The sequence below is a fragment of the Rhyacophila brunnea genome, unplaced genomic scaffold, assembly GCF_057557595.1.
Source record: "Rhyacophila brunnea isolate RB1 unplaced genomic scaffold, BYU_Rbru_1.0 scaffold_12, whole genome shotgun sequence".
Classification (NCBI taxonomy): Eukaryota; Metazoa; Arthropoda; class Insecta; order Trichoptera; family Rhyacophilidae; genus Rhyacophila; species Rhyacophila brunnea.
The window spans coordinates 16,297,013-16,323,995 of record NW_028232774.1 but is presented as its reverse complement, the minus strand read 5'-3'; the positions used below and the strand labels follow the sequence as shown (position 1 = coordinate 16,323,995).

Genomic DNA, 26,983 nt, shown 5'->3' with positions numbered 1-26,983 from the left:
CATAAATTGATTAATTAAAATTCTGTAAAATGTAAATAATCAACAAATTTATTTTTATTGACCTAATGATATAAATTGTAGACGATATTGGTTAGTTTTAAAAATTCAATTAAGCCCTGCGTAGACCAAATTGTAATAGATATTAGGTGAAAAATGTTCTCTATTACGGTAAGGAAGACTAAGAGCGCGATGCTCAATTCGTACTTACCATAAAATAATAGTAAAAATTGTAAGTAGCCGAAATCCATCTGTTAACTATATATTATAGAGATAAGGAATCCTTAACCATAGACTACTTTTGTTATGAACTCGCCCCCTTGCCCCCCTACTGTATTGCCATTTACCACTGACAGCTGCTGTCAAAATAAATTGATGTGTCTTTAAAACGGCCAATACACTCAAATTCATTTAACAATTGATCTCAATATGGGTATTGAACAACTATTAAATATCCGTGACATTTAATACGACATATTTTCCTTTACTTTCTTGATTCTGTACATGTCTTAATTTAGTAAACCGATTATCGAATTGAAATGTCAGTGTCAATGAATTATGAATTAACTTTTCTTATTCAGATTTTATATTTGTGTAATATTAAACCAATAGATAGGTAGTTGAAATATATAAGTACTTAGTTACCTACACACCAACATGGTAATATTAGTTTTAATCACTCTATATAATTATTCACATCATGGCATATATTTGTAATAATTGTAAATGACAAAATCTGACATTTCAACGGCAAGTGTTACCGTATCAGGAAAAACATGGTCAAAAAATAACTTATATTATTCACTAATTGCGGAGACATTTAATCATTTTTATTAAATATTAATTGTGTATTTATAGTTATTGAATTTATTTTGTATATTTTTCATATTTTTGTCATCGTTTAACAATTACAAAATAATTTACCTAAATTATGAAAAAGAGAATTTTTATATATGGTAATATTTTCAATAGAAAAACAGAACAAAGCTATTGCAGATTTGGTGGACCATAGACAACTCGATCATAACTATGAAAGGCTTTCTGGATAGTGTTTTGTTGTAATTTTGTTGTAATTATGACAGACGATTGTGCATAGGGATCTAAGACTAAACAGAGTTTAGTGTGTACTATTTATGTCAGATTTCTAAAGTATATCTTCACATTCTGCCAAAAAGTAGTACGCGTATCATTCGTCTTAAATTGGCTCTGAATAATATGATAATTTAGGTACCTACGAAATTCATAATCAATTAAGTTTCGGCAAAAATCAAACTTAAGATACATTGGCTTTAAGATACATAATATGTTTGGTCTGACAAATATACAATATATTCTATGGCCGCTCTATGTTTCTTTCAAATATGTTTATATAATACTTGTACCTATTTATTTGCGTAAATATCATTTTCGCACGCTTTGCAAATATTATCTTCAGAAAGTACCTACTATTCAGCAGCCTAAGGGTATGCTAATATGTTTAACGTTTCTATTGAATATCAATACGCTATGTGGATTTTATATTTATCATAGGTATTCACTTTTATTTTTTTACATAAGACTTGTTTTGTGTCAAAATAATAATATACCAAAATGACACCGAAATGTTTTAATAATAAATGAAAGCATGATTAATGAGTGTTTTAATAGCTTAAATGGTAAAAACGTAGGTAATAAACTGCGATGGTTTTAGACTTATGTCCCATTCAGTGCAAATATTTTTATTAATTGTTTCTGTGAGTCTGTCCTATACACAAGACGGCTATCGAAGGCTAAAGTGATAAATATTATCACTTTATCATAATATTTATGTATAGAGGTGGTTAATTGTTACATAATTTGACCGTCTAAACTGTCAAAACTCTATATCTCGTTCTAAAAGTTAATACAGCCAAGAGAGGACCAACATAGCATTTTTTGACAAATTAGACAGTTAACTTATTGTAACAATTACAATACTTTAAGGCTATACCTCAGCTGGGGCACGGTCTAAAACGATCGTGACTATGCGACGCGAAGATTATGCAACGACGCCTGCCGAACGAAATATAATTTGTCATATAAATCCAACATGCGTCCATTTAATATTTTGTTTATTGTTCTATTAGTAACAATAATAATATATTCATTGACATGTTTTCTTTTTCGAGTACATGCGGAACGTTTTTTAGTCATCTTTACACGATTTAAGAATATATTCCTCCGACGCCATCACAAACAAATTGACGTGCGAACAGGTCGACAATCGCTCTCTGACTGGCAACGCAGCCAAAATTAAGCCCCGCATACTATTGAAAATCATTTGCCGTTTCACTTATGTACGCTCTTAATAACATACCTAGTCTCTTTACAAAAATTAAGCTTCAGTGTAAGTATTCTTACATATTGGAACGCCATTTGATATAGAGCCAAGACTGTAACGGATAATGCAGAAAGTGTCTGTTTTAGGATATGGATAAACTGTGGAGACATTAAAAGAGAATTCTGATACGAATCGGAAAACTTTTTTAACATCTTTATTTCAAAAATATTCAGGTGCCTGTCATATTTTTTGATAAGCTTCAATCATATTGTATTGAGGCTATACTTCAGCTGAGACACCGTCTAAAATGATCGTGACTACGCGACGCGAAGATTGTGCAAATGATGCGTGCATAACAAAACATAATTTGTCATAATGAGTCAACCTACGTCCATTTAATGTTATGTTTATTGTTTTATTACTAATAATAATAATATATTCATTGACATGTTTTCTTTTTCAAGTAAATGGGTAACGTTTTTAGTCATCTTAACACGATTTAAGAATTAATACCCCCGTCGCCATCACAAAACAAATTGACGTATTCACACCTCGACGTTCGCTCTCCGACTGCCAGCGAGTTCAAAATTTCGTCGCGCCTATAGTTGAAAATTATTTGCGGTTTCACTGAAGTATCGTCTTAATACATAAATAAGATAAACTACCGTCGATATCCGATAGAATAGCTTTGCTGAGTTGCTTAAAATTGTGTATGACATTTTTTTTGGATTCTGGTTGTAAATATGTGTTTACTTAGCAAGTAATACTACATTCTGAATAATTTTATTTATTATGTCAGTTTGATTTATCTTTACATGTATTATGTATTTAAAAGTAGCGTGCGGCATGCTGTGGGCTGCTGTCAAAAAAAATACATACAAATTACCTACCATATTATTGTCTACTTGGGTCACTAAGGGGTTTGTAACTGATTAAATCTCTTGAAACAAGGTTTATGTTTTTAAATAATATGTTTTTCTTTCTTACTACTAAAATTCACAATAAATACATAATGTATAAAAATATACTAGTTCTACGAATAGCTTTAGGTATGTTCCGCATCCACAGTATCAATGTATAGAACGCCACCTATAGTTACTTTTAAAACAATATATATTTTTATTCCACTACAAAATAAATGCTAAAAGACATACCGCAAAATATTGATAATATTATTCTAAACGTCATGTGTTATAAATTATTGTAGAATATAAGCGTCGGCTTATGATGTCGTCCCAGGTTTTAATCCATATTGCAAATAAACATATTGTTTTTCAATTTGTATTTGGAATCTCAAAATCTGTTAATACAACCACCACTCTGCGGAGGCCAATATGATCCTCTCAGAATCGAACATGGTGATGTTAGTTAGCATATTATACAGTTACAATGAATTCACCTTTTTAGTTTACGACATAAACTAATCACGATCAGGGATTATCGAATCGGTTTCTAATAATTAAATATTGCACTAATTTCAAAATGGGAATGTCAGTGCTTGAGCAAATAATCAGTAATTTTCAAGAAGCTTTGCATGCTAAGCTTTAGAACCCTGAGTAGGAAAAGCTTTTGCGAAAATCGATAAAAGCTCCGTTCAACCTGTTGCAACACTCATCCAATTTCACCGGGGATTTGTGCATTTTTCAAATATGTTAGTTAAATGAAGCTTTTTAGTACCAGCAGCCTAGTGAGGTAAAAATTATAAAATTAAAATATCCTAAATGACTGATAACATTATAAAAATGGTTTAAATTAATTATGACGATATCTTAATATTAGATAATTTAACAATCTTATGAAATCTATGGTTCAAAAAATACCAAGAAGTGAATGTACTATAAAAAATAAATGAGCAACTCGATTAAATCAAGTGTTCACTAATATTTTTTTAATAACTTATGAAACTGAAATGAATAACGTTTTTCTCACGTGCTCAATTTTTGCCAACTTCCTATATACACAGGGAGTGTTGAAGTGGTAACAATAAATTCTATTAAAATCCTGTATTCTACAATATTCGGTAAATTGCGAGAGTCATTGTTGATGTAGTTTACAATTGGGAAATCTGCATTATTGCAACTTCGAGCGTTTCGGTGATCAAGCCCGAAGCAGTCGAATCTCATCAAAGAAAGTCACGCGTGCAGAATATGCTGACTGTATATGGGACAATTTATGCGATAGTTAAATGACTAATTCTTACGTTTTCGAAATAATAATGACAAGTCCCGAGGACATTATCCACTACAGTCCCATATAAAAATGAAAATATATAATGGTACCGTCGATCTAGTTTTTGGGATAATGGATAATTTTCATTAGTTCATGTTGGTGTTTTGCATTTAGTGTGGAAGCGTGGTTAAGGGCTCTGACAAAGAGTGGATAAAAATATAATATAAATTCGCAATTTATTTTTATTTATTTTTATTCATATTGAGATTTTTTATATATATCCTTTAAATAAACTAGATTTATATTCATATTTAGTGATGCATAAAAAGGTTTGAATGATGTTCACATATTTGTATACCAAGCGTTGACAGCATTACATTACCATAACGAAACTAATCCTAAAGGAACATTTTGAATATACCCTTTTTTCTCTCTTATATTTTTAATATTATCGTCGTGGATAGACCCATTGAAAAGACAACTATATAGAACCTTTTTTCAAATATGCTATTATTATAATATGCCATGATATTATATCAGATGCATGAAAAATCTTCCACACTTAAAGGACAAAAACTATATTATATTGGTGACTATAAAAAAGAATTTATTTCTTAATTTCGTTAATCCATTTATGACGAATCATTTAAACTATTGACTAAATAATTATTGTATTCAAAATATTTTTTATTAAACTCATCTCTTCTCTCTATACGTGTAATTTTATTGGGTGTTGATCACCAAGATCGTTACTTCATTTGTTGATGGTGCTATTCTGAATTGTTGCAAAATCAACTACAAAGTACTTCTTTTACCGATACTTTGACGCTTTTCTATTCTTCATTAAATGATCAATTGTAGCATTTAGTTTTTTTTGTTTCTTATCATGTATACTAAGTGTCTAAATTTTCTTTTTTATGTAGTTTTTAAAACTTCAAAAGCATAGATGCTATTAATAATTAACAAAAAAATGCAGTACTTACACAATATATATTTTCCATTAACTACCGTACCTAAAATTGTTGTAAATTGGTCACAAATTAACACTGAATATGGACGACTTTTGATATGTGAGCCGACTTAAAAACAATCAGTTATTTTTCTTACTCTTAAATCTGGTCAAAATTATATGATTTAATATATATAGATATTTTGGGTTAGAATACCGAAAAAAATTCACCAATCCCTGACCTGATATATTTTTTTTAGAAAAATGTTCGTTATACGTATTTTTTTGAAAATGGAAAACATGTAAAACACGTGATTAATAATTATTTGTATATGATGCTTCAGAATAACCATGTGCATACCTATATGATTATTTCCTGATCAAGTATATAGATTTTAAAATCTATAACTTTATTATTCTTTTGTAATATATTTTACAGTAAAGTTCTTTCTCTGTGGCGTAGCAAATTTTACTGCACTATGAGCAACAAGTATTCACTATACAAACGTACCCACGAGCAATGCTTTTGTAAAAGCTCTCCTGGTTGTATCGATTTCTCTCACACTCGACCGATAGGAGAAATGTCGCGCCACTTTTGCTCCAGACCAAATACACGTGTGCTGTGTCCGATTAAAAGCGCTATTTTGCTGATAAACCAAAAGCAATTTCCACCTTCGCCGATAAATGGAAAGGAAAATAAACATTTTCATGTTTTATTCATTTTATATGTAATAAAATATCTTTTGAATTTAACGCTATCGTTAAAATTATCAGGTCTTCCTGTTATGTTTTACAACTTTTTTATGTCATCTTGAATTTGCGACTGTTTTGCATTTTATGTGACATAGAATATAAAGAAGAACTGATATCTTTAAAATAATTTTTATTTTTGCACTCCAACCCAGGTTTTGTACTGAAGCCATCAAGATAAATTCCGAAATCTATCGAAATACCATAGTTTTTGTATAATTTTAAGTAAACACGTAATTATATACAATAATAATAAGTAATTTGATCTATCGAATCCATAGAATCGGGTCTAAAAAAATCTATCATTTAATTATAAATAAATTAAAATTACATTTTTCATTAAGTAGGTATTAATTAATTTCTCCATATTTGTAATACTTAATAAATTTATTATTTTAAAATAAATAATGATCAAAGTAGCTAGACTTGGCACAATTTATTATTATAATATAAGAAAACTTATACCTAAAAATCCCTCAAAACTGTGTTTAGATTTAGTTTAAACAATATTTTCTTTTACTTTCGATCTACCTACTCAATATTTATTTAGAATTGTATGTAAATCATTAGACGTTTATTTCATAATTGACTAAATAATAAATTATTTTATAATTTGTATTTCCTCACTTTTTCGGCAAGCAACGTTTTCTATAAAATATATAAGAACAAAAATCTTTAGTTAAAAATACTTTTATGTACATTATTTTTCAAAAATATTATTAAGTACCTACTGCAAGAAACGTTTATTTTTTAACAAAAGATTTCTCAACAATGCTTCTCAGTTACGCATATCTTAAAATCTACCACATAGAATTTAATTATTTCTGCGATTTCAAATGGAATATCGTTGCAACTGCTTGTCGTCTAGCTAGAATCTAGATCTACTTTATTTTCTACATTTATTTTACTAATATAGTTGAAAACAAAGTCTCGATATGTTTTTGCTGAAACAAAAAGGTTCATCGAACAGTAGCTTTCAATTAATATTGATATCTCACTGTTTATTTTGGAAGACGATTAAAATCATCTGTTTTTGAGTTTTTGACAATTACAAAAAATATAACTGAACAAGAATTCAAAGTGCACATATATTAAAATTTTATTTAATTTGGATTAATATCATAATATTAAGGGATGTAAGGCGAGTGATTGGCCGCTCTTAAAGGTACTTTGGTATATATTATATCTGCGGATTTAGCGCCTAACGCGTTGGCTTATAATGTCGTGGATCCCAAGTTAGAATCTTGGTTCTGACGAATACACATATTGTTTCCAATGTGTGTTTATAATCAGATTATAAAACTAATAAGTTGAACAAGTGGCTAACATCCATTTCTCGTTGACATTGACTGATGACTAGATAATTACTTTTTAATTACCACATTTAAATAGCCACCTTACTCGTTACGCGCTGGGTGCGTCTTTAACGTTAAATGTATTAGTACAAACTTTCACTTTGTGGAGGCCCATATTATGATATCCTTAGGATAGGGCACAGTAAAGAAAATAGTTCGTTTATAATGAAGCATTTTATAATGCTCATACGTAAAAAAAAACATCACGCCATTATTTCAATTTTGCAATACGTACATCATTTATACTGAATATTTAAAGACAGATTTAAAATCACATAAACCGTCATTGTTATATTTTTTCAGCCTATCCTGCCCATTTACAATTAATACTTGATTAATTTTTTGATGAATAAGTTCTTAAAATTTTGAATTCAATTATTGACCACATTATTTGTAAGTACTCATATATCTCATAAATTATATATTTTATATAAATTATGTTGAAAAATAATTTTTAAATTATTACTTTTATAACCCTTTATCCTTTGTTATTTGACGCAATACGTATAGTATTTCTAAACTGAGCAAAAATAATAGCAAATGTCAGAAATCAAAGAGTTTCCACTACGTTCGCAAGCTATTATTTTATTTCCTTTAACAACAGCTGCATTTGGCTTTCAGAGATATTCTTGGTTAGAGACAGGTCGTTCACTCAGAATAATTCAATTAACAAGAGTAATAAATCGACAAGAAAATGACTCTTAAAAGTTTCAAATGCTGCAAACTAAAAGCAGTAGTGATACTAAGCACCTGATCACATTTTAAACAAAAGTGTAGTAACAATATACAGAAAAGTTACATACTTCAGTTATATTTTCCGCAATAAAAAGTATGATTTACTCCAGCTCCATGGAAAGATAGAGAGATTGTCCAAAGAATATTCTCTTCCCTACACAACGTATGTAAATGGTTTAATACTCTAAGGTATTTTTGAGTTCTTATTGAGACTATTACATCATTTAATTATTTTTTAACATTAAATATAATCGTCGTTCTGCTTTGTAAAATCGGCTTCGTATTTTTTCAAACTTAAGAGGACGGCAAAAAACATCGCGTACCTGATTAAAATGTTGCGTCCCAGGTTATGCAAATATTTTTATTTTAAATAATATTATTTCAGAGTATTTTTTTCAAAAACCTATTTCTGAGGTATTAAAAATTATGTTTATTTAATTAATAATGCTACATTCTAAAATATTGTGTATTGATTATTTCGAAAGATCATAAAACTGTCAAAGCGTAATTCGAAATAACAAAATATAGTCACTACTAATGAATTACTTATACGCATATTTGTGCATGTGAAGTTTTAGTCTGATTAATGATCACATCAATAGTTTAATTAAATAAAGTATATCGCCCATAATTCAATGGTTTTGGGTTCAAGTCCCGCTCAAAAAATCTATTAAGTAGTTTCCATGCTGTTTTACTCCATTATTCAAATTCATATAAAAAATACGTATTATGAAATGCAAGCATTACTATTTGTAATATTTTTTTTCGTTTTTTTCTAATAATTCAATAGCTGAAATTCACATGGAAAAAATCCTTTTCGGGGATTTGTTGATAACGCTTATTGGCAGTCACTGAATTATAAAGAAAATGACAAAACCTAAAGATGGGTTGCCTTACAACAAATAAACGAAACAAAGACAGTATACGAAAATAATAAAAAGAAACGTAAAATATAGTTTTGGAAGTATCATAAATCCAGTAAGCTTTGTCCACAAATGAATTGTGTTGATTTTTTTTTTGTTTGAATCATTGAATTTTGCAAATGTTTTTTTTATTTAAACAAATAATCATAAGACAATGCAAAGAAATTTTTAGTGCTTCTTGTATTGATATATGTTTTTATCCTTAGGGAAAATTGACGTTTGCTGAGAAAAGAAAATTATTAAACTGAAAATCAGTGATTACTTTAGCTTATAAAATTATGGAGATGACATGTGAATGTATGATCAATATTAAGATGATATATTTTTTATTTATTTCTGAAAAATATTTAGGTACATTATAAGAAAATAAAGAATATTTTTTCCAATTTTACACAGAATAACCATGCAATATACAATTAATACAACTTTGGTGACTGTTATTTCTAATATGCACATATGTATATATTTAATTAATTAATTAAATTTAAATGTCTGATCCTAAGAAGATCATACTGGTATCCATAGAGTGGTGGTTGTATTAACATGTATTAACTTGTATCATACGTATTCTTAATGTACTTGCTAAAGCTTACATTGTGTTAGCCATAAATATTTAATTGCTCTATTTTATAAAATAGTGAGCTTTATGCTTTATAGCAACTTTTTATTTGGTTATTCTGCCAATTAATATTAAACGAAAGTTTTTGGCTGTTATCTAATTTCAACTAATATATTTTTCATTTTTAGGTAGGTAGTATTATTATAATATTATACAGAAAATAAACACGTGCCCGTAATACATTCTTAACAATAAACTGAATATATGCACATAACGCTATTATGCTAAGGTGGTAATTCTAAACCGGGGTTCCGCTAGCTGTATCAGGGGTTCCACGAGAATTCGCAAAAGCTTGCGGGAAAAGAATGTTTAACGTGACCTGTTTTTTTTTTTAAATAATGAAGCATTTAAAATTTATAGCTTGCATAGATATCATTATATTGGTACACTCTTTATTTATAAGTGTATTTATATTGCCATACAAATCAATTTTTGACAAATATTTTAAGAAAGCCTTCAACTGCGCTGAGTTTTTCATATACAACACATATTTGTGGAATAAGTACAGAATTTGAACTGTTTCTTTTATTTTTAAACTAATATGTCAGCACTGTATCGAATTGACCGCATCTTCTGCTCCATGAAAAACCGTCACTGCTCTCTAAAGTTGAAATATTGGTTTTCGCATTTGTTTTTTCACTTGCCGCCCCTAAGCAACACTGTACTACCTACTGTTTTAGCGTAAATTTCATCATTTACCTTCGTTGACTTTAATATGTATCAACTTGGACATTTTTCAAAATATTTCAAGGGCTTTTACTTTACAAAATAAACCGGTGGGAATACACCCTTTAAAATGGCTATGTTGCCATAGTGAAAAACTAACGTGTACATCGTCAGATAACATTGAAAACTTTTAGATAAACAATGTACTCTGGTATTAGCAAACACGTCAGATATGTGCACAACTATTCTGAAGAATAATAACGTAGTATGTATTACAATCAAACCTTTATTTTGTCTCTAAAATTATAATATAATGTAGATAATTTAAAACACTTCATAATCTTACATATTAAAAAAAAAATTAATGAACGAAGCAGGATACAAACCTGTATTATTAGGATTCTAGATCATCTGTACTATATTGATTTAACAATGCATCTCGAGGTATTATCTTAAATTTTGCGATGATCATTCGTGATTTCAAATTAAGGTAAGAATATTTATCATGATTCCTAAATTAGTTAAGATTTTTCCAAATTTTTAGTTTTAGCGTTCATAACCTTGCTTTTTTTTAAATTAATCTTTTATATTTGAATATTAAGGGGAGACATGCTCAGCGTACGTCAAAATGGAGCTTTTGTGCTATTTTCAAAGCATGATCCTGGATACCTTAAACGTTGTAAATAATCTATTTACATAATTTTGAAGCCTTTTTATCTTTTATATTTATTTTAAGCATTTATTGACTGCATAAAGTATTTTTATTACATAAAATAGTATTCTTTTAAACCTCTTGCTCTAATGTTTTAGAAATAGTCATATTTCAGTAGCTCCGTGTGAAGTGGTGTTAAAATTTTTTATGTTTATTAATTTTTAATCTTAACACCACTTCACATGGACGTACTGACATATGACTATATTCTAAAACATTAGAGCGAGAGGTTTAAAAGAATACTATTTTATGTTATAAAAATACTTTATGCAGTCATCAAATATTTAAAATAAATATAAAATATAATAAGGCTTCAAAATTATGTAAAAAGATTATCTACAATGTTTAAGGAATGTCCAGGATCATGCTTTGAAAATAGAAAAAAAGATCCATTTTTACGTACGCTGAGCATGTGGGCCGTTAATATATAAATAGTAACGACTGCTAAATTTTTAAATTTTATGTAATATTTATTGAATAAAAAATAGTTAAAATAATAATAGTTGATATTTAAATATTTTTATCAGTATTGTGTTGAACTAAACATTTTTTCTTCTTGTTCCTCTATACTTATATAATATTATTTCAAATAAATAGTTATAAAATCTTCAAAACATGACATAATATTATCCGTCCTACACTACTTACTAATAACTGTATTTTTCAATATATTTTTTAAATAAATCATATTATAAGTAGTGATAATATCATATCATCTTTAGTTTAATATAGTAACTCAATAAAAAATTGATTGTGTAGATATACTTGATTATGGTTGGAACTTTTTTAAGGTTTTATAAAGTATTTGCAAGAAACGTGATTTCTTCAAATCTTATTTTACAAGAGTGCTCTTTTACAAAAAAAAACTTACTCCAATGCTTACTTAAAACAACGTGACGATTTTATAGTTTCAATAAATTCTTCACAATCACTTCTAAAATAAAAATATCACGTACTAGAAGCAGACTACGAAACATAGATTTTCATATTTAATTTTTAATACACTTTTAATAACACTGTCAAAGTATTAAAAATATATAATATATGATATAATAAGCACGGGTTCCCAATCCATGAAGCGGCAATTACTAAACAGTAAACTTAAAATATCATATTTTATTTATATAATATTTAAAAAAGTTTTGTAAAAAACATTTAATTAGTTATATTAAATGACGTATGAGGTACTCACCGGGTAGATAGGTTTATATACCTCAACAGTTTTTCAAAATCTCACGGCTATATAATTTTACTACGATCTCAGAAGGCGGAATTAAACAATCTAAAAATATAATGATTGCGAATTTACTTTTAACATAAATAAAAAGTGAGAGAAAATATAATATTTTGTAATTCGTACGTAAAATGTGTGGGAGTTGTAAGTTACCAGAAGTAAGAGGGATGCGACTCAATAAAGGTTGAATACCCTTTTTATTAAAATAATTAAAAATAAATCTTCGAACAAAATCAGACAAGGTGTACAAACATACATGCATACGTGAACATCCATTATTTACAACATAAAATTCACATTACAAAAAAATTACAACACTAAATTTGAGGTGACCACACTGACCGAGCGGTTACGTGTTAGGTTTATAATTCCGTAGGTTCAGGGATCAAATACCGGGTTTGAAAAATTTATATGTTGTTTTTCAATGTATATTTGAACCCAATGGATCTAATAGATTTAACAAGTAGCTAACATCCATTTCTCTTAAAAATAAAAATATGTGTTTACTACCTACACTTTGTGGAGGCCTATCTGACCCGCTTAGGATTAAACATGGTGATTTAATGTATCGTAAGCAAATTGTTTGAATATTTAGTATGTAGGAGTTGTAATTTTTTATATTAATTTTCTTTGTCTTTATTTCCCTTCCATATTATTTGTTTCACAACCTCTTTATATCGGATTATGTTTATCGAATAGATCATTAATATTTTATGCGGATGTACTATTTTTTATTACATTTTAAAATATCCTATAATAATAATAATGATAAATTATTTAAGCAATTTTTATCAAGTCTATTTTTTTATATAAAATTGTTCTATACCACATAATTCTGAACAACACGTGTGGAAAATACAAACAATCTTATTTTATTGAAAGACCGTTTTATTATTATTGGCTTCATAGAAAATCGTTCTTATGTTTGATTGTATTTGATTTTAATTTCAACGTAAAGCCAGAAAGAGCTTTTCTTATAATAAAACACAGCAAAAAATAAATATTATATTTCTTTTTTAAGGGTTTCAAGCCTTTTAATAGCGCTGTTACGATACGATATGATGGATAATTGCGATAACCGAAATAACAGAATCAATTTTCTTATTTCATAAAAGTATAAGATTTATATTTCTTTGCAAATTTATTGATAATGAAATAGGTAGGTACTAATTTCTAAGCAATTCTAACATATGGATACACTAGATAAATACAAAAAATACTGAAAGTGATAAGATTTATGCGCACTTAAGGAATCCAGAACTTTTTAATGAAAATTAAATATTTATTGACACGAAGAAAAGTTTGCGTTAACTCATTAAAGCTAATAATTCTTAACTTTAATAACTAACTAGCTTAACGACACTAATATTGAACTCCAATCAATTTTAACACGAAAAAATATGCAAATAATTTGAATCTCTCAGAGAAAAACCCTAACATATTTATTAACAGCATATATTTTGTATTTTTTTAATGTCTCAGTTTTTATTTTTTTAGTGTTTACTGCGTACTTAGCATGCTTTTAAATCTTCAATATTATATAATTTCTTTATGCTTGAATATTTTTTAAAAAATATTTTTAAAACTTACTGTGACGAATTAAGTCGCTATGTCTTCTCGGCAGTGCCTCTGATTCTATTGTCTCAAATTGTTTTACTCTGTTTTCATTAAAAACTTTGCTAATTGCATTCAGTACCTATCTCAGAAAACAAGTTTCTTTTACTCACTTCTCTCATTAAAAAACGCTCGACGAACCCTTCAGAAATAAATTATCACGTCTGTCTTTATGGTAGATTTTTAAAAGTTTTAATGAATCTTACTTATTTCCTAAGTAATTCAAAGCTTTGAAATACATATCATATCTTAATTGCCTTCTTTTTTTCTTCTTATAATGTAAAATTAATAATTATATTGATTTTTCAATGGTAGGTAGTCATCCATAAAATGAAATAAAATGCATAGATTTTCCATATTATGTATTCTTAGCGATGCTATATTACTTTTTGTCTATCATAGTATTTCCTATAAGTTGTATTTATATTTTTCAGGGAGCTGAGACTGTGGAAATATTAAACGAGGCAGGAGAGCTCAGGAGGATGTTGAAACCATACAAGGTGTGTACAAAAAATAACTTACCTAAAGAAATGTTTTATCATGTATTTGTTCTTTCAATAAAAATAAAAATTCAATGAATGCTATTGTAAATCGCAAATTTTACATTATATTTTTGATTGTATCTCATAAAGTACCTACACGTTTAACAGAATTAAAAATTTGAACCATTAGATAAAAGGTCAGCTTTGTCAATATTCATTCAATCATTCAATTGTTTTTTTTTCATCTTCTCTCACAAACTTCTTCTTACCGTGCCATCCTCTAGTAAACGTTGGCCACCATCAGGACGATTTTTGCTATATAATCTGTTTCCCGGATTAGTTCAATGGAGCTTTAATCGAAACAATCACGGAGGTTCTTAAGCTAAAAAATACAACATCGTCCTCTGATAAAATGAGGAATGCTGTATTTTTGTCCTCTCATAATAAATGGCCGAGGTAATGTAGTTTTCTGGTTTTGAAACTACGCAGAACCTCTCGCCCCTTTTTTATTCGATTGAGAACGTCAACATTCTGTCAGCCGGTCAGTCCAAAGAATATTAAAGTGCGTTTATTTAGCCACATTTCGAAAATCTCAACTTTCCGTGACATATGATTTAGCGTTGATACTTCCATACCATAGTAAATAATAATTAGGATAACATGACAATAAATCATTCGCAGACTCAAACCGTGTCTCATTTTGAGAATGGCACTCTTTGCAATCTCAATTCTCAATTTTAATTCCTGAGACTAGTCACATTTTTTCGACATAATGGGGCGTGACTGTCGTTTGGTATTGGTATTAAGCTCTTTGGTATTACGAGTTCAATACCTGTGGATGGCAAATTGACGAATTATTTTTTCATTGTGCTTTTTTCATTGTAAAAGATTTCAATACATTGAGCGCATGACTTACTAGTATTCCTCCTAAATTCTATTAATATGACCTGCTACCTATGATGGAGACTCACATATTATACGAATAAGCAAACATAATATATTACTTTTTTGTCATGGCAAAAGACACTATTTTTAAGATTTTTGCTATATAATAGAAATCCCTACGTCGCTCCAGTATGTAAATATATTAATTCTTAACCATTCAAATAAAATTTTGAGTATTATACGCTGTACCTATATAAAATATATATAAATTTAAAAATAACAGGTGCTTTGAATTTTATAGATTCTATAGAATTTCTTTTATGAATTTTATAGAACACAAAAATCCGACCCAAGAACACAATTTCAACACCTTTGTTATTCCACATTTGATAACAAAATTGACAGATTTAGTTTTCTTCTTAGTTTCCGATTTTTACCGTTTTTTTTTCAACTATTATTTAGCCGATAAACAGTAATATACTGTAAATTCAGGTTAGTAAGTATCGATACATATTTGACCCAAATATACCTGTTAATTATAATGTAATTTACAACACGTTAAATCGTCGTATCTTTCTATCTAACTAATAGTCTGATAAGTATATATTATTTCGATAACAGATTGCAACCAATAATTATTAAATATATTAGATACAGTGCCATTATAGACAGTAATTTACTCACAAGCTTCAATTGAATCCACCACATTAATTTACCTAATACTATAATGTACACAATCAGTAATTGAATAAATGTGAAGAATTACGTTAACATATTCATACAACTTTCCAATAACAAATAAGTATATTAATTATCTAGAATGAACAGTGTAAAGTTTTTTTTATCAAAATGTATATAATTCGGACGTCAATCACCTTGAACTATATTTTTGGTGAATAAGCCTTCAGAATTAACGATAATTAATTTTTAGTTGTTTTTAATTGTATTGTTTGTTATTGGCAAAGATAACTTGTTTATATAAATAAACGATTAGAACAACTATGCATAGTTTGACAGTGAGGCATTGTGCTTGATTCAATAAACAGTTATGCCAAGATACGGTAACAAAGTCCAAAATCTATGCGCCAATTTTATTGCAATAGGTACAGTACAGTGCAAGTTGTTATCACATAAATTTAGTGACGATTAATGGTAGAATAATTTCAAACAATTTAAAGTCGTTGCAGATTCTTTGCATTGTATTTGTATTTCTTAAAGATGGAAGAAGGGATCAATTTGCACTATTTGTAGAAAAAGGTAACATTATTTATTTATTATGATTTCAAAATTAACTTTTACAAATTAGAACAAATATAGAACATTTAAAATGATGTCTCCTAATCACACCTTGTTTATTTATTATTCCCTACTTTTATGAATTAAAAAGCCATTTTATTACATGTAAGTATTACAAGTTAAATTATAAAATAACCACACGTTATGTATTATATATTAATAATTCGCAATTTAATATTAGATCGTTATATTTTACTTATATGCTTTTAAATTCTACCACAAAAAGCATACATATTTAAATATCATTATTTAATATTATCGACATAAGATTAGTCTGATGAAAAAATAATTTAAATTTAAATAGTAATTGTAGTGTTCAAAATGAATCCGACCCAGAAGATGCCAAAATGCAAAATGTGACTTGACAAAATCAATTTATCCGGAATGGTATAAATATGCATCATTTAGAAATTTAAGTAACATTATATATAATTATTTATAATATAATGCGTTTCTCTTGTAATTTATTCATCATATTTAATAACATCTGACCTAAAATTCTATGCACTATATAAACCAGTTACATCATTACGGTTATGCATAGTAATCACTGACAAAGATTAATCGATATATTCCTACAAGATTCTACCAGGTTTCTATTGAATATTACAGTGTCTAATGATTTGCATCGAGAATGCGTTCGCCAAATGATGCAACCCGGTTACGGAAACAGGGTCGATCGGCGGAAGCTGAGTCACACTTACGAAGGCTGTTGATCTTCAGAGGACGTCCTACTTTGTTAACGTCTCTGTCAGTGTCTGGTTGCTTTGCACTGTGATGCCCATAGTCACTGTATACTGTAGTATTTTATACTCATATTGCGACAAGTTATTTCCGCCGATTAAAATAGAAGGAAATGAAACAATTACACCTTAGGAGAGATTTTCTCTTTTTTCATCCAATGCCTATGTGTGATTTCTGTTATATTTCACAACAAATGAACAATTTTTATGTACAATTATTTATTCATTTGTATTGTATTTTAAAACTAGATATAATCATATAAAAATGATTGTCTGTTTGTTTTGGTTATAACTCAAAAACTATTGAAAACAATTTATATTAATTTTACTTACAGCTTATATACTAGATATCGCACCCGGAGAATAATAGTGGCACAAGTCCAAATTTGTTATTTTTGAGTTAAGTATGCAGAAATGTTCAAAGATATCATTTCTATTCGCACAAATAGCGGCATAATTCTTAAAAATATAATGGTGGCCTTAAAAGCATTTTTATCATTATCATAATATAATATTTTACATGAATTCAATAAAATATTCAATCTGCTCTCCTACAAAAACAGGTTTTTTGAATTGTGCTAGTATTATTCTTCGGGTGCGATATAATTTTTGGTAAATATATTTTATTAAACTTTCGATATCTCAAAATAAATTTCTTAACAAGAACACACTTACAACAATATAAGATTATATTTCATTACACCTGCATGGATTAACTGCTGACAGTATGTATTATTGCGGCAAGAAAATACACAATTTGTAAGCACGTATTATCTTGCAAATTAATTACATGCATGGATCAAAAAAGTTTAGCGGCTTCTGAATTTTTACGCGATAGTTCAGTAGATAGTTCTGATAGTTCAGATAGTTCTGCGACTTTACAGTAAAACTATTTTGGTAGAAATTTTGGTAAAAATACGAACTACACCGCTTTGAACATGTTGACGTTTATCAATTTTTACAACCCATCAAATATCACTAAACAATAATAACAACGCGTCTCGCTTACGCTGAAATAATGAAATAGTCAGCACTTTTACGTGTAAACAGTTATTATCGCGATAGTTTAATTTATTATTAGTACCAGTAAATCCAGGCGCTATAAGGTGCAGATTAAAATGGGCGTTAGTATAAATGCTACAAACTGTGTACCAATATGAAAAAAGGTGTCGGTTTAAAAAACAAACAATTATAATTAATACTACCAATTTGGCTATTTTTAATTTGTACATCTGATTAATTTTTCTCTTCCTTTTTCACGTATACAAAGTCGTAAATGATCACTAGTATTTAATACAATTATATGGCTACTCACCCATATGTTATTATTACTTTTTACTGATGAATTGTCAATTAATATAATTGATTGACATAGGGAATTGTATTTGATTAAAATTTATTTTAAATTCTAATTGACAAATTTCGCAACCAAAACAGGAGTTTCGTTTTGCAATATTTTGATTGATTAGTTTTGTATAGTATACTTGACAACAGCGCCATAATATTTGTAGATTTTATACTTCATACTATATATTATTATATACGTGGAGCTTGTTGCTAGTAATAATGCGTATTTTATTATTTTATGCATAAGTACGAGACATAATTGCATATACAAATGTATGAAAATGGGAATGAAGCGCATTTAGTCACCTAAAACGTATCTTCAAAGGTGAACTTCCACCGGGTTTTAAGTGTAAAGTGTTCAACCAATATGTGTCACCATTGCTTACGTATACATATAAAACATGTTCTCCTCAATTTACGATATATCCAAAAATTTCAAAAGTTTCAAAAGAGGTGCTTGTTGGGCATAAAACAAAGAGACCACAAAATAAACCAAAAGATAAGGGGCACTAAACGACCACAAGGATGTCCTAAATCCCGCCAATTAGACGTACTTATAAAATTTGGTGGATTTACATGATAGTGAAGAACTAAGGACTGAAGAGAGTTAAAGCCAATAAAATCCTTCATCAAACAGTGAACCGACTCCAGCTGACGATATCATGTAAAATATGTATACACTTTTACCAAGTTTAAATATCTATATTTAGTAGTGGACCAATCAGATTATATGCATAATAGTTAAGATTGAATAGTTATTGTCAATCTTTTTAGAGTAATGTGTTCTGTTTTATATAACCAATTATTACCTTAATAGATTACATACTAATTTACAACAATACAATTTTTAATACAATTTTTCAAGTAGTATCCGATGTTTTTTTGGCCGAAGAACGTAGGTAACTACACGTAACAACTTCCAACTTTATATGAAGTAATTTTAAGTAGTACTTATTTTATTAATTTTGTTGTGTGTTTTTATGTTGATAATTAATTACACAAAAATATGTGTAGCTTCGTAATAAAATAACTCTATACATTACTCGTTTTCAACTAAATGTTCCGTTGACTCCTTTGACTTAAAGACCTAGATAAATATGTGTAAAATAGAAAACAATCTAAAATGTTACTCATTAAATGACAAATTACTTATTTACGTCTCACACAATGCGACAACTGAAATTGTCGTTGTCCGGTAAAACAGTGCAATTGTTACGGTAGCGACTGCAATGCGAAACGAAAGACGCACGTCTCAGAAGCAGTAAATAAAGAAACTGGTTTTAAAGACACCTCTGTAATAAACTTGCCACAACTCCGTCAGTTATTTTTTTTTATATATTATTGAGTGTAGCTTACTTTACTTGCACGTGTACTGTGCAGAGTCGACAAAATGTAGAGCGGGATACTTTCTTTTAATGTGAACCAAGTAATTCATTCATCAATATCGTGCACGTAATCAATCTATCATGAATGAAAATAATTCAATGAATATGTAGTTTTAATTAAATTCATTATAATACAGAATATTTTAAAAATATCATACACTATTGTCTAACTTCTTATAGGAATGTTTAAAGTTTAAAAAAAAGTAAGCATTCATTTTCACATCATCCAGCCACGTTATAAAATATTATGTGTAATATATCTCAATATATATATTTTTAAATAATTTGTATGGCCGTTACGGTGGCCGCGCGGCTTAATCGTTGGAATATGACGCCGTGGGTCCCAGGTTCTAATCCTAGGTTTGGCAAGTACACGATATATTTTTTTTCAATTTGTGTGTGAGTCAGGGTATGGACCTAATAGGTTAAGCTAGTGGCTGACATCCATTCCTCGTAAAAAACAAAATCTGTTAATACAAACCTCTACTCTGTGGAGGCCCATATGATCCTATTAGGATCGAACACGGTCGAAAAAAAAACTATTTAATCTGTGTTTGAAAAAATAAAAATATATAATTAAAATATATGTATATAGTTATTGAAAAAATACTAATTGCATCAAATTGTGCTTGCTATAATTAACAATATACTTGTTAAAACACCCCATTATACATTATTTATTAGAATCTAATAAACCATTTTTTATTTAATGAATAGTTCACAAGATTTGAGAATGTAACATTCTATAAATTGGTGTCGTATTTTTTTCAAAAGTGATTTTTTGTGGTACCTATATATTATATATAATACATCTGAGATATTTTCAAGTTATGTATGTTCAATTATTAGAATCAATATTTATGACTAGAATTTTCTCAGGATTACTGGTGTAGATATTTTAAAACTTGAGATTAGATGTGACGGTAAAATTTTGTTTTTTCATATTATAATAATTGATACCGATATTATATAATATACATATTATATTTATATATAGTGCATTATACAACCAATTTTACGTAAAGTTTTAACTTTGACTACACAATCTTAACAAATACTATGAATAATTTCAACCCTTATTTATATGAAAACATTTAAAGAGGTTAATGAAATTTTTTGAGTATTTTTTCAATCATAAGAAAATAGATCTCGAAATTTTGGGATTAAAAAAAATAGCGAATACGGGATTTTACTCTAGCTATGATATAAAAAATGTTGGTCTAGTAACATTAATATTTACATATAACAGCATACATATACCAAATTGTTTTATTACGTTCGGATTTTTTATTTTTTATTAATGTACCCTAACAATTTACCAATGTACCCTAGCTCTCGAAATAATGAAAGAAACATAATCACTAGTCTTTAATCATTTTATTCATAATTTTCCAGAGCGCAGACGCATGCACCACCTGTCAGATGTGCGGTGGCTACAGACTTCTGCCCTGCCAGGTCTGCTCTGGATCCAAGAAGAGTGTCCACAGAAATCACTTCACCGCTGAATTCGTGGCCCTTAAATGTATGAACTGCGATGAGGTCGGACTGGTCAAGTGCGAAGCTTGTTGAAAATCGTCTTAGGAAAATGTAATATAATGTAAATAATATTTCATTAAAAAAAATATTTTTGTATGCTTACCTCCAATTTAGTATAAGATTTTTTTCCCTTCGCATACGTTAGAACGTATAGACCCTTATCAAAATAATTATAAATTCTTTAACATACCCCCACATAGTGGCGGCCATATTATTCTTCATGTCTAAGTAATTATTCTATTATTTTATTAGAATACTATAATTATAGTATTATGTAACAAATGTAACGGCGCTTTATTGGCGTCAAATTGACCACGGCACTATATTTAGTAAGTTTATAAGTACCTACATAAATCAATGCATTTGAATTTAATACAATTTTGTATTTTATACAAATATATCACGTTCGGGTAATTTTATCGATGGACGTGATATTTAAATTTTCTTTATTATTACCTTTTTCTTGTGAATAATTATAACTGTTTTTACCCCGACAATAAATTTTATTTAAATGTTTTGCTACCCCATTAATATATACCATTATTATGTTCTATGATTACCTTGAATGAAGTTTCTAATATTTTCAATTAATCATTTTTATTTAGTTATTTTGCTACCCCGTTTTCAACGTTCTAAATATATAATAATATATTCCTATTTTTAATCACAGATGTGTGTAGTTTTGACATGTCTACAGTAGTAATTGCCATATTTTATTGAAATACCAGTCGGTAGAATTCTAATTGGCCGTATGTACCAGCATTGCAATAATTTGAAAAAATCTTCTATCTCCGAACTAAAAACTAATAAAATCATACTTTCGTCATAGTCGAGGTGAGGAATTGTTAAAACTCTTAAAATAACTGTTTTATTCGTTAAAAAAATATAAAATTATCCCCGTGTCATACCCAGCGTATATTATTGCACAACACAAAATCGCATGACTATTATTACCATATTAACTGCGTATGACATGGGGGTTCTATGCTTGAATCTATACAACGAACATAATATATCGGCAAACCTTTATAATATTTATTAAGTGTGTATAATATATTTCTTTCTTTTATAACTGTACATTAATTATTTGTTATACTGTATAATATTTAAAAAAAAACATATTCAATAAATTAATTGACTTTCGGTGTTAAATAGAAGAAAAAATAGTGGATAAACATTTATTTAATAAAGTAGATTCATCAAACAATATTTTTTACTTTACGAATAAAATATGCAAACATGTATTTCCATGCTTTTTTATTTTTATTTTGTTAGTTTAAATGTATATTTCGTTACTCTACAAAAATAACTATTAACTATATGCATATTTTCCTTTGAATTATAATGCATACAGAGATAATTATTATATTAATTTAATATTAATGTGCCACTTATTATTTTTTTTGTAAATAATTAAATTTATATTATGTGATTATAATTGATAGTGATGTGGACGAAGCAACTTTGGGAGATTTTCAATAAAAAATAAAACTTACAAGCTAAATTAAATACAAATTTACTCTAAAAACATTGAAGTATCTATATTCAGTATCTATAGGTTAATTAAGACAGCGTATATATATAAAATTTTGTTACTGCTGACAAAAATGTATGACATCTGACGATTTTCTTTTATGCGTAGCCTACTATTGAAAATGTATATTTTAATTAATAAAGACGCATAAATAAATACATATATATTATATTTAAGTATTTTTATTATAAAACACCAATGCAGTATGTATATAAATATATAATAATAAACTTTTAAATTCTACTTAGAACTTTTTAGATATAGAAATATTTTTTGTACTTATTACAATATACACAAAAAAAAATTAATTTCATTGTCATCTGTCATTTAAAAATAATGGAGTGTATCTGTCAATGACCTAAATAAGATAATCGTGTATCTGTTAATTATTGTACCGATGGGTTTCAAAAATTGTTTATTGTTTTTAAATAAATCGTTATCTTTTATATTTGTAACACACAATGGAAAGTAAATAAGAGTATTTTTTTTTATTAAAAATAGGTACCCACTTATATTATGAACAATAATTGTCGTATAAACAGTAGCAAATTATAAATGTTTATATTGAAAATTGAATGACTAACATAACAAAAATTAACATATTAATTTATGAGACTTTGACTAATTGCTTGAAAGAAATAGCTGTAATACATGTAAATATATTCTAGGAGTTTTTTAATTTTTAGAATTCTAATAAAACATCGAAATCACTTAAGTTTTGAATATTTTATACAGCAAAACAGCGAAGTATTTAATAATTATTATGTAAAACGAAGTATTTTATATTCTTTTACTTTACCCAGACCCTATAGGCAATGTCTGCATTTTAATTTTATAGTGTATACCAACCCATATATTTGTTTATATAAATACTAATATTTACTGAGGGTTGTATCTGTATGCATTCTACTATCAGTTGATGTATCTATTATTTTAATTAGTATGCATAATTAATTACTTATTAATCAAGTCCACACTCTAAATTGGTTTAATATTTCTGTTGTAAACTACCATTCTTTGTATAATGTTAATATTCTCACTTTTTATTTACATAATTAATATATATACAGTTTGACCTTAATTTACTGTCTTTAAAATAAACATTACAATTTTTCAAGCTAAAACAATTATTATCAACATAAATTTAAATATATATGGGCAAAAATAAGGTGCATTTTATGTATGTATGCCTCCATTCTGATTGTAATTAATCAATCATAAGAAGAGCTATGTCAAGGTTTAATTGTTCATCAAAATGCATTTCTCTTCCCTTCTTATTTTTAGAAGTAAAGAAGAAAAGCTTAGCTTTTCTTGATATTTGCATTGAAATAAACAATCGTTTCTAAATATTTTTTTGAAGTCCCTTAACAAAATATCATGCGTACACAAATAGTTATGTAAAAATAAAACACCTTTAATTAATATATTATAAAATGTATGGTTAACATTATTACAGTAAATAAAGAACCTACTAAATATTGTTTACGAACACGCGTAAAAGTTATTGAATTATTATATTTTTAACTTGTACTAACACGTATTTCATAATAGTGAATAAAATATGAATTTACTAATTAGTACTTACTAATAAATAAGAATTTAGTGTACTTAAAACCTCTTCAACCTGTACAGTCGATATAAGCTTGAATTTCTCGTGAAAATAAAGTTTGTGAAATAAGTATGTATACAAATTTATATAAACAGCATTTGGTCCATAATAAATGTTGAATTCTTTCAGTAGTCTTTAATGTCATGTATTCTTATATAATTTTGAAATAAATATTTGCCAAATAATAAAATAAAATTCTTTTACTCCGTACTTAATGAGAATTATTAATTATTTTTCAGAAAATTCTTTTAACCGTAAGTCGAAGGCCTACGTATCACGATATTTTATTTTTAACATCCATGATTAAGCTTAAATTGATAATAGTAATATACGTATTTACACGGTACCAAAAACATTAAGTACCTACCACATTAAATATAATTGCTTTACTATAAAATTAATATATTTATATGCAGATATACATACTAATATGTATTTAGAATTACTTTTACAAGATAGCTCAAAAGGAACTTCATATGATTAAAATGACATGACTTTGATATTCATGATTTCTTTTGTAAGTAAATAGTTATATTTTCAATTCAATTAAAGTATTTATTTATACTTACTTGAAATCAAAATGACTATTACTAAGATACAAGGAAAATATTGATAGTTTTTTTATCATTTGAAGCCAGAGGGGAATTTTTAGTCGATCTTACATATTACATTGATAGCCAAATTTTGAATATCTTGTATTTTTTAGATATGAAATAAACACAAATAACGCAAAAAACCAAATATTTTTTATGATAATACCAGTGTTTCATGATAATTTGTTGAAAAAATATCAACGCTAGTAGAATAAAAGTTCAGGTAATCTGATTATAAGAAAACAAGTCACAATCGACTTCTTCAAAACATATTTTTGGAATAGGTAAATTAAAAAAATGCATGTTTTAGGTGCCTTCTGAAATTAACAGTAGTCACATCTCGTAATAAACTAATATTTACATCACATAATGCTCCAAAGCTAAAATATTCGTAATTTAAACTGAAAGTCTGTCTTCAGTAATTAAAAAATGACGTTTCCAGAATAATTATAAGGAATAGAGAATTTGCAAGCATGCTTACGAGCAAAACATTAGTACATTTTTGTTAAAGTTGATTTAAAATGACATAAATTTACAAAATTAAGACTAGTTACTTTAGTTTTTTGGGTATTAAAAATATTAACCTGATTAGCACTTACTGTGGTAGTTTAATTATTAAAGCTATCGCCTAAATTTAAATGGATGTTAGTTTACTAAATTACTATCTTTTATTCCTATTCATTGCTAATATGAGATGTTAGCTTTTTAATCTGCTTTCACAATTTAAAAATAAATGAATGATGTTTGTTTACAAGTCATGACGTAAAGACATTTCACGAAAGCTTTTGAAGATTACATCTGCTTTTCAATTCCTACATTATTTGACCTGTCTTTCTGCATTTATTATTTGTTTTGAAAAGTTTTTGATTAGTTAAATAAACGCACATTATTAAACCTCTAATGTAAACTACATATTCATAATCTCTGACAAAATATAATGAAAAACGTCTCTAAAAAATCATATTTACGCTTGTTAGTAAATGTATGGATGTTCCGTATAGTTTTTATTTTTTTATTCTTATAATATTCTCTCAATTTATTTCTTCACTCTAAAAAAGAAATATAACTTTAGATTTTTTTTTTAAATATAAACATAAATTTCAAAGTTCATAGGTTAGACAAAAAAAGCAATCTAGATAATTCAATAATCGTTTGATAAAATGATAATATCGGTGAGTTAACAAATGGTTAACAAGCTTAAATATCCTAAGAAAGAATTATTAGAGAAATATTACTTTACTATCGTATATATTTGATGGCAACTGATTACTATATACATTATTAAAACTTTACTGTTTTCCAAAAAAACAACTTTGCTTCTAATAACTCAAATTATAGTATATTTAACATTTTAGATAAACAATTAAATTGACACACTTATCAAAATTAAGGTTTTAATGGAATTTAAATTTAAATTATATTGGATTTAAGATGTCTACTATTCCATTTAAATCGTTTTTGTATTTCGTTGTTGTGCATTGGCGAGTGTGCATAGTACATGAAAATGTCAATAGCCGAATCCTGGATCGCAAACAAAGACGTAGTATCAAA

General features: G+C 27.6%; 1 protein-coding gene across 5 annotated transcripts in view; it reads left to right on the top strand.

Moving 5' to 3' along the window:
• LOC147077831 (uncharacterized) overlaps nt 1-21,864 on the top strand; it is a 201,683-nt gene extending 179,819 nt beyond the window's left edge. For all 5 annotated transcript variants that reach the window (XM_085960863.1, XM_085960864.1, XM_085960861.1 and 2 more), the window contains 2 exons: nt 14,457-14,522; nt 21,556-21,864. In XM_085960863.1, coding sequence (XP_085816989.1) covers nt 14,457-14,522; nt 21,556-21,729 — 240 coding nt within the window. In that variant the 3' untranslated portion in view covers nt 21,730-21,864. The remainder of the gene's footprint in view (nt 1-14,456; nt 14,523-21,555) is intronic.
• The last annotated feature ends 5,119 nt before the right edge of the window (nt 21,865-26,983 follow it).